Source organism: Nuphar pumila, chromosome 5 (genome assembly GCF_984573655.1).
Source record: "Nuphar pumila chromosome 5, dmNupPumi1.hap1.1, whole genome shotgun sequence".
In the NCBI taxonomy this organism is placed as follows: domain Eukaryota; kingdom Viridiplantae; phylum Streptophyta; class Magnoliopsida; order Nymphaeales; family Nymphaeaceae; genus Nuphar; species Nuphar pumila.
In genome coordinates, this window is record NC_143253.1 from 115,264,683 (window position 1) to 115,274,786 (window position 10,104).

Consider the following 10,104-nt stretch of genomic DNA (forward strand, 5'->3'; position numbering starts at 1 on the left):
TCTCTCGGATTTCTCTCTCTCTCTCTTGTCTCTCTGTTTGTATAGAGAAGAAGAAAGACGTAGATGATGACTCTCTTGTTCTCTTTCCTCGAACCACTTGCATCCCTAACCACCATACTCGCTGCACCTAATGGACCTTTATATATATAATCGGATTGGCAAGATCCACAATGAACTAATAATAAATGGGAGCCCACTTGTAAACCTCTTTACATTCACACAAATATATGTTGTGAACCTTTAAAAGATGAAACTCACTTAGAAGATCCGCACTTGCTACAATTTTTTATTTTCATTTGTGTGAATCTCTCAACATTCACACAATTATCATGCGAACCTCTGAATATGATAAAAATCATTGAGAATATTTGCATGATAGCTGTGCGGACCTACCGACATTTACATAAATTATCTAAGAATCAAAGAGTACTCAAAGATAATATACAATTAGGGTTCTCTCAATGGTAAAAAAAAGTAGCAAAAAAAATTTATTTATACAAGTTTAAAACTACATGATTATAGACTTTGAAAGGTTTATAAAATATTTTATGTAAATATTGGAAGGTCTCTTAAATATCATGTAAATATCTTTAATTTGATTTTAACTCTATTCGGTGGTCTACAATATATTTGTGCCAGGTTCATGACGTATTTGCATGAATGTAAGACACCCACACAAATATGTTGTTAAGGATAAACTAATCTTAAATAAGTTAAAAATCAAATGATTTTGGACTTGCTAAGTATTTTCCACATATTTTTATAGTTTTTTTTTTTTTGCTATGGTACACCTTTTTGTAGAGGATAGTAAGTCATTTTCTATAAAAATCATCACACCCAGGCCTTACTGCCAAATCCGCCCTGGCCAATAGTACTGTACCCCTCTTCCACCTCCCCCATTCGTTCCTATATATACGGGTACATTCAGAGTACTGCATCACTCACATTAGAGAGAGAGAGAGAGAGATGGCTGGGATTTTGTCAACGAGTGTTGCCTTGCGCTCTAAAGCCGCCAGAAACCTGGCGAGCTTCCTCACTAGATACGCACCAGTTCTTTCCACGGCCACCGGAAGTGAGAGCACTGTCGTCCGGCGAAACTTCTCCGACTCTTCGGCTAGAAAAACCACCAGAATCCAACAGATAATTGAGCAGGAAGGTGCGGCCCTCTTGCCCGGCTGTTACGACGCGCTCTCCGCTTCCATTGTTCAGAAGACGGGCTTCAGCGCCGGCTTCATCTCCGGTTACTCAGTCTCTGCTGCCCGGCTCGGCAAGCCGGATATCGGCCTAATGACGTAAACCCACTGTTCTTGCTAGCATGTCACATCTTCTTTGTAAAATTGTGATGCTTTCCTTTTCTTTTTCTTTTTCTTTTTCCGTTATCGAAATGATAGGCTGGTGAATTGGATTTCTCGGTTTCAGGCCACCGGAGATGGCGGAGGCAGCACGGACCATTTGCGCAGTGGCCCCTGACATCCCGTTTATTGCAGATGCTGGTATCTCCTTCACCTTGAACTCTTCTCATTTCTTTCTAAGAATTTGGCCTCTGTGATAAGCTTGGTGCATGTTGGTTAGAATAAATTAACCGGTCAATTCCTGAGACTTGAATTTAGAATTGGTTGTTTTGAAAATTAAGAAAAAAATGACACAAAATTACCACTTTATTTCACCTAACAATAAGTTCTGCTATGGATGAGGGTTTGGCCGTTGTCTTTCCAAATCTCCTTTTTTTTTATCATAGAAACCCTGGTTATACTCAATCCCAATCGTGCATCTCACTTATGTGCATGGTCCAAGTCTCACGGTTCTAAGTGAAAGCAAATTTTTTAGAAAAATAGGACACAAATTTTTTTAAGTAAAAAATATTTTTTATATTTTAATGTTAAAAATATATTTTTATTAAAATAATACTTTAAATCATTAAAATTGTTAAAATAATATTAAAATACTATCTTTATGTGTCGGTGTCTACGTCTATGTGTCCCGAGTGTATCCGCTCATTATGTCACCAGGGTGTCTTGCCACCTAACATAAATTTGTCACATCAATTTGTCACCAAGGTGGTGTCCCATGTGGTAAGCGGAATCCTGTGCCAAGGTGAAGGCCCAAGTTCGAATCCCTCTGCCATACGGGGCTTAAGAGATATCTGGCGTTAATTAGGGGTCAGACTAACACCAGCTTGCTTTTAAAAAAATAAAAAGTAACATCAATTTGTAGTCTTTTTCTTTTTATGAAGAACGCTTTGGGAGGGAAGACAATTATATCAATTTGTCTCTTTTTTTTAGAATTTGATTGGTGGGTAACATATCACCACTCTTTGATAACATGCAGGCATTGATAAAGTTTTTTATGGTTGTTTAGGGAGTTCAATTTTGTTTATGCATGTTTTTTAGAGTTTTTTTTTTTTTTGAATTATTGTTATGCTGATGTACAACAGCCAAGTACAGAACCGTACCTATGATAGTCACCTAATGTCAAGAATTTGCTTACATGGCCACTTAAGTTGCTTTTTTATTCCGCTAACTCTTGCTAACTTTTGAAAATGACAAATCTAACTTTTATGGATAAGTTGATTAATGTCACTATTTTAGCCCCCCACTTTTTGTAATTATACTTGGGTAATTAAATAAGTAACTTCAAAGTGAAAAAGCAATTCAGGCAGTTATTTTGAGAAATTTCTTCAAGGGTTAGGCATCCATCCCTTCAAATTTTCCCTATTGAGTATTTTAGTACAGATTTTTTTAGAAGGCTTTTCAAATCGTTCTATTCTAATTCCATCCCTTCTACTTTTCCCTATGAATAGAATATTAATTAATTGTTATGTGTTATGCTGAAATTGAGGAGCATATAAGATTAAGGCTTTTTTTTTTTTGAACTAATCCTTATATATGGTAGGCAATGGTACGGAAAAAAGTGAACTACGAAAATCCCACACTACAAGAAACCTGTGTATTAGCGACAGCCTAAATCCATCGCTAATTCGTCGCTAAACAATTTAGCGACAGATTACCGTCGGATTAGAGACTGATAGCTTTCATCACGATTTTTTCGACGCTAAGTAGCGACAAAACTTATCGGTCACTAATCCGTCGCTAATTTGCGATGGATTAGCGACGAAAATGATCTGTCGCAAGTCTGTCACTATTTTAAATTAGTGATGGATAATATCCGTCGCGAGTCCTTTGCTATTTTAAATTAGTGACGAATAATATCTTTCACTAATCCGTCGCTAAAGTTTAAAAAAAATTAAAAAAATAAATTTTGCAAGCTGCCGGGAGGTATTTCGACAGCAATAGGTCGGACTTGGAGCGATTCGTCGGCGACGACGAAGGAGGAGGACTACCCGCCACCGGATCCCAGCAAGCCGTACTCCCTCGACCCCAAGATCTCCAATTGGGTCTCGCAGAGGTTGGAATGGACCGATCTCGTTGTTGACAGCCATGACGGAGACGAGGCCGGTGTCGGGGTGGATGACGTTGCGGAGGCGATCAAGGTCGAGGAGGTCATTAGAGCCGACGGGGAGATAGGTGGCGTGGAAGCGACCTGCTCCCTGACGTGCTCGATCGCCTCGTCTGACTCCCAGCCGTAGAGGTGAGTGCGGGAATGGGGGTTGCCGAAGCAGCCTGTGAAGAAGGGCAGCATCGCGTCCAGCACCCGCGGGTCCATCGGCGACGTCGCCTGTATGTCCAGGTACAACGACCGCCCCGCGATCCACACGCCCTTCATCGAGATTCCTCCACCCTCCTCTGCTACGACGGAGTTGGGCGACAGCAGTCGCGGCGGTCGACATCGTCCAGCAGGATCGTCCGGTGAGCCTTACTGCGGCGAGCATGAGACTCGACTTTATCGACCAGCGGGAGCACGGGGCTCAGTTTAAATCGAACATCGGTTTAAATTTCGAACGAGGGAGAGAGGGAAAATTTCGCGCCTTAGGTAGGACAGTTTAAATAAAAAATTAGCGAGAGAATTAGCGAGGAATTTTTTCCGTCGCTAATTCTCTCGCTAATTTTCTACAGTTTTGCAGTGAAATTTTTTTGTCGTCGATCTATCGATAATTAGCGACGGAATTTATACCGTTGCTAATTTCAAAAATATTTCAAAGATTGGCGACGGATAATGTTCTCTCGCTAAGTTCGTCGTTAATTTGTGATAGAAAAAATCCATCGCAAAGATCCATTGCTAATAAGGGTTTTTTTTGTAGTGTCATTATTGATTCCTTGACTAGGGGCCATTTATTTGATCAACACCAAAAAAAATTCAAGCTCCAACTCCTTTCTCTGCCATCAACCTCCTGTGGAGTAAGCTAGGTGACAAAGCCTCTAGGCTTGATGACTAATGATAATACAATAGCCATTTGGGGGGGAGGGGGGGCGCCTGGTTCTCAATCTTTTTATTCTCTCTATCATCAAACCCTCACGAGTTAGATGAGTTTGTTGCCTGCACATGGTTGATACATGTGCAGGAGAGAGACTTTGTCAACATGAGGCAGCTAAACTTCAATTTACCAGTTAGGCACTTATATGTAAAAATTATCCTTTTTTTAAGTCTTTTAATTGTGTAACCCAAATATTTTAGGAATCCCTGTATGAGGACTGAGTTTTGTGTCCTTTTCACCTAATCACGGGCAGGAAAAAAAACAAAAAAAGCTTTTAACCTCATCAAATTACTTTTTTTAAAAAATTTATAAACCCGAAAAATGATTGGAGGAGATGGATTCATGTGGAAGACCCAGAATGATTTTCTTTTTTGGTTCATATAGCCGACCCCAATTGTTTTGGGATGAAGGCGTAATTGTTGTTGTTGTAAAATGGAGAAACTGCACCGGCTGTCGCACTGGCTCAACCAGCCATACCTACAGTCATCATGCCAACAGCATAAAACTCCGAGGCTAGGACACTCCATGTCTCAACCGAGACAGGCCCGAGAGTCAAACTAGCTAGATGGGTCGGGTTCATGTGCATCCAACTCAGATATGCAAGATACCAGTGTGGATCCAGAGTATTATCCATGCTAGGCTTGACTCCATCTATTCACGCGGTGGGGGATCATAATTCCATCTGTGGAGGACGGATCCTGATGTACCTTGCGTGCCAAACAGGCTGGTTCCGGGCTCAAATTTATATGGGTGGATTTGGAAGTGTGTCGGTTTGGTGCCAGATGGAAGTGGGTCAGATTTGGATAGGAGTCCGACCGCTGGTGAGTTCTAGCCTTATAGTTGCACCTACACCTAACTTCATCATATCTCCTCATAGCACCATTTGAGCCAAACTGGGTCCAGGTCAGACCCCAAGTATGTCCATGCAAGATGAGGTGAGTTTGGGTTTGGATTAACGTGTCTTTGCCTTGTATCAGGAAGAAATTTCTCTTGGATTAATTAATCAAGAAGGTAGAAGATACTTCCAGTCTAATCTTAGGACCCCCATCCTATTTTGATAATAAAAAGAAATTTTTTCATGTCGTTAATTTTTAGGTAAAATTTCATTTAGAGGACAACCTTTAACCCCTAATTTTTAAAAAAATGGCCAAAATATCCAGAAATTTGAGGCCCTTTTTCGAGATTAGAGGGAAAAGGTTGGATGGTATATGGAATTGTTCATAATTTTTTAAGGATAGATCCCTGTACAATTACACATGCTTACCTCAGTGTACTTTTTGTCTCATCTCTTGGGGCCTTTTTAAATTTTTGTTGTTTCCCAATTGAAGGAAACAGGGTATCTTTGATTTTCTTCTTTTTGTTTTGTTTTGGTTTCCCTATTTACTGACTTTCCCACTTGAGTTTCAAAAGCAAGGGAAAACTACAAATGGCTCCACTTTGAAGATCAAGTGAAACTTCATACAACCTGGGCATTTATTGTAGATATAGGTGATAGAGTGGGAGAAACGGGTCTTGATCTGGTCCAAATAGGTTTTTTTTTATTAATTCAAATCAATTTTTATATATACTTTGATCCAAATCAGGTATATGAGAATAGGGTATAAAATTAGATCTGCCCAATCTGAAGTTCCTATTTTTCCAATGTATGAACCTAATAAGACCCACTTATTGGATGTGGAACTACCCAACGAAGAGGTATTGTGGATCCATATAAATTATCCTAGACCTAGATACGATCCAGATGGATCAACGAATCCTTGAAGCAATTCTGCCTGTGAGCAATTCATTGTCGTGATTTTTATGAAAAAGGTCATGGGCCATATGGTGAATCATCACTCAAATGTATAGTCACCTGCCTCTTGGTTTTAACAGTGAGCAAGATCCAGTGATCGAGGCTGAAGGTGTTCGACCCCAATCACTGGCTACCACGTCAGTGGAAGTCACTTATTAAAAGGGGAGCGCATTTACAATGTTGTCCTGTGTAACATAGTCAGGTACTTAAGCGATCATTCCATCTCTGCTCCTCTTTAAGGGTGGATCCTAGGTTTGAGAATTTGAGATCCCCAAAAAGCCTGAAATCTTGGGATTTCAGATCTGATCACGGGAGTGAGGGATCAGACTAGAGATCCGTGTATTTGATCAGATCCTTGTATTTCAAATCCCATTTACCTCAAGATCCTCAGATCTGAGATCCCTTAGATGCAAACACTCCCCAAGTGTCTGAACCTTTCAAAGGTGGGCCACGTAAGGCAGGGTGGTCGTGGGGCTCCACCCAGGGTTTTTCTTGCTTCATCGAGGGTTCCTCGTCATATATATATATATATATATATATATATATATATATATATATAAGGCAGGGTGGTCGTGGGGCTCCACCCAGGGTTTTTCTTGCTTCATCGAGGGTTCCTCGTCATATATATATATATATATATATATATATATATATATATATATATATATATATATATATATATTCTTAGTAAGGCAGGGTCATCATTGCAATTGTTGATCTTCAACAAAAAAATTCTTAGTAAGCATGATTTTTATAGACTATGTCCTTGACTTTTATAGACACCGCCCATCAATCTTACCGACTGAATGGTCCAGTAACTTTAATAGAATATAACTATACCGTTGGAGAGCTTAAAGATTAGATCTAGCTTTCAATAATTCTTGTTCTTTCAAAAAAGGGGTTCATGCCAATGATGTTGAATTCTGTCTCACTTCCATCATAATAGATTATAATATAGTCTACAAATGCTATTAGTCTGGTGTTTATCTTGGATTTGCTCACAAAATTTCCTCTCTGTCTCTGTCTGCTCATGCATTTCAACTCGTGTAGCTCAATGTTACCAGACCTCTAACTATTTTCTTTTTTGGTTTTTGTCACGATCTTAGACACTGGTGGTGGTAATCCTCTCAACGTACAAAGGACTGTTCAAGATTTGATTGCAGCAGGTGCCGCCGGCTGCTTTCTTGAGGTATCTTTCTAAAATTCTACACTGCTGCTGTACTTGTATCTCTCTAGCATTTGACATATCAATTCATGCTTCAGCTATGTCTAATAATGGTTGTAGCGTAAGTTTGATTCGAGGCACTCACTCAATCTTGCTCTTGTTTCAGGATCAAGCATGGCCAAAGAAGTGTGGTATGAAACATTTTTTTATCTCTGCATTTTTTTAATATTAGTGTTACAGAAAAGTAGTGTTTGTTTGGATCTCTAGTACGACTATCTAACGGTTTTTTTATTGTCCATTGCAAATGCGAATTGGGAAGGCCATATGCGTGGCAAACAGGTTAGCTTAGACAAGTTTTTACCTTTTTCCATGTAAAGCAATGTCTACATAGCTTGTTTCTTGATCATTATTTTAATATAATCAAGTGTATTTCGATATACATGTCAAGGCTTGAGTACATGTGTACATGGCCTGTCATTAAAAAAAACAAAGAAACCGCACTCGACTTGTAAACCTGGTTAAGCTGGCTCAGGATTTAAGAAGTTTGTGTTTTCATCATGTCTTATTTCGCTCTGCACATCTTTTGAAGGTTATACCTGCAGAGGAGCATGCTGCAAAGATAGCTGCTGCAAGAGATGCAATAGGAAAGTCTGATTTCTTCCTCATTGCAAGGACTGATGCAAGGGCAATATCAGAGAAATATGGACTAGCAGAAGCCATATCAAGGGCCAACCTATACATGGAGGTACTTCATCATGAAATAATTAAGATGGAAGTCTATGCAATGGCCTTAAATTATAATCTCACTTTGTCCGCACTAGACTGCATAAACCCCGCATCTTCTCTCCTTTCCAATGTCAAAATTAATGTTGACAAACCCTTTTACCAACAAACTTTCCTTTTACCATTTTAGAGAAATCCCTGCCAAAAGGGCCTGACCAAAGTTGCGTTTAGATATAATAGATTCAAGAAAGAAGGTAAACAAAATTTGGTTACAATAAATTATGAGATTTCTCTATTTCATTCAATACATTGCATTGTTCTTAATAATGAAAATATGCAAAAGCAAATGTTTTTTTAATAAGTAATTAAAATTTTCAAATAACACGTGTATTTTAAAAGTTCTAAACGTCTACTTGGATCTTATACTTATTGCACATACTAATCATAATATCCTTTCCTCTTTCAAATGAAAATACAATATCCTTCATCTATTCTATTAACAAATGCATTCACATAACTTTGAACTTCACATAAACAGGCTGGAGCTGATGCCTGCTTTGTTGATGCGCCGCGGAGTGACGAAGAACTTAGAGAAATCGCGGGGAGGACACATGGTTACAGGGTTGTCAACATGATAGAAGGAGGTGTCACTCCATTACATACACAAGATGAGCTAAAAGAGATGGGGTTCCATATCATCTTGCACTCAACTACAACACTATATACAGCAGCCCGCGCCTTGACCGACATGCTGCAGAAGATGAAGGAGACAGGATCCAGCAAAGACCATCTTGACAAGTTGGCCAGCTTTGCAGAATTCAATCAGTTGATCAACTTAGAGTCTTACTTTGCGCGAGAAGCTCACTACGCCGAATACAAGAATGCCCTTGAATCCCGGAACGAGTTGAAGGCTAGCAGTGGGGCTCTGTGAAACTTGAGAAACAAGTGGGAACAACTTGGTGAATGAGATTTTGATCTTGCTTTGTGTTATGTCACTTAAATGCAGTGGATGTCTAGAGTGTTTGTAGTGGGTTTCTTGTGAGGGTATAGTGTGTGGTTGGATCAGAGTTCTTCGTAGTGTGCGCTTGTATGTGAGTTCTCCTATGTATGCCTTATTGTGTGTACTTCCCACATTCTTATAAAAAAAAATTGTTCCCTGTGCCTTTAAAAATTATCTACCTGTTCTTGTTGGTAGTCCTACACTTTCGCTGCGCCAACAAAATATATAATGTTCTAACGGAAAAAAAGAGATCATTGGTGATACTATTCCAATCACAAAAGGTTACTGCCCATCAGAATAATATTAGCAAATCTAAGATCGAGTCTTTGTTACTTTTTATTTTTCTTCTAAGCAAGCTAACTCTCTTCAGATTTTCTTTTAAGAAAATTTTTATTTCAATGGTAGGAAGAATTAAACAAAGTGTAAGCATTTCATGTCGATGGTTGGAAAGGAATGAAAGGACCTTCTACTGTACATTCAAACAGATGTCAGCCATATTCGATATGATTCGGTGGAAAGTGACTCAACGCTGCAAGCATAAATGTGCGGGATGATGCTCACCTCTCATTAAGTAGGCCTATTTTTGTGCTAAAAGCATCCTATATATATAAAAGATTGTAGTGGCTAGTTGTTCTTAGTGAGCTGGTTTATAGGAGGTATGAGTTTGTGCTTACTTTTTGTGGTTAGCACTTTTATAAGAGATGGTTTGCTACCTTTTTAGGAAAAGCTATGTGGCCAAAGGGTTAGACGTGTGACGTCTGAATGTGTTAGTTGTCTAAAAAGTAAGGAGTGGCCCAACCACGTTTTATGATTTCCTCAAGTCTTACTTTTTATAGTATGAAAAATATGTGCTTTGAGTATGGCTTTTTTTAATGCTGGCTTTTTTGTATTCCACACTTGGTGTCGTGGACTACTCTTCACGTGTAAACCAACAATAGTGGTACTAGAGATCTAGGTTGCGATAAGAAGGGGGCATAAAATCTGTTAGGTGAAGATCTGTGTTGCAGCAAGTGACCTTCGTTAGAATTGAAAGCGTATTTAGAATCACTGTA

At 39.1% G+C, this 10,104-nt stretch overlaps 1 protein-coding gene across 1 annotated transcript; it reads left to right on the plus strand.

Annotated features, from left to right (window-relative positions):
• Positions 1 to 867: 867 nt before the first annotated feature.
• On the plus strand, positions 868 to 9,223 carry LOC149838255 (carboxyvinyl-carboxyphosphonate phosphorylmutase, chloroplastic-like). The gene is made up of 7 exons (XM_090006476.1): positions 868 to 1,292; positions 1,420 to 1,493; positions 7,271 to 7,353; positions 7,496 to 7,520; positions 7,649 to 7,668; positions 7,919 to 8,074; positions 8,591 to 9,223. The coding sequence occupies exons 1-7, from the start codon at positions 967 to 969 to the stop codon at positions 8,981 to 8,983; spliced, it is 1,077 nt and encodes a 358-aa protein (XP_089862602.1). The 5' UTR covers positions 868 to 966; the 3' UTR covers positions 8,984 to 9,223.
• The last annotated feature ends 881 nt before the right edge of the window (positions 9,224 to 10,104 follow it).

What these genes read in the sequence shown, in the direction of transcription:
- LOC149838255 (XM_090006476.1), top strand. Translation starts at nt 967, where the DNA reads ATGGCTGGGATTTTGTCAACGAGTGTTGCCTTGCGCTCTAAAGCCGCC. An exon ending in CCGGATATCGGCCTAATGAC is followed by an intron (nt 1,293 to 1,419) that starts GTAAACCCACTG and finishes TCTCGGTTTCAG; the next exon opens with GCCACCGGAGATGGCGGAGG. An exon ending in CCGCCGGCTGCTTTCTTGAG is followed by an intron (nt 7,354 to 7,495) that starts GTATCTTTCTAA and finishes CTCTTGTTTCAG; the next exon opens with GATCAAGCATGGCCAAAGAA.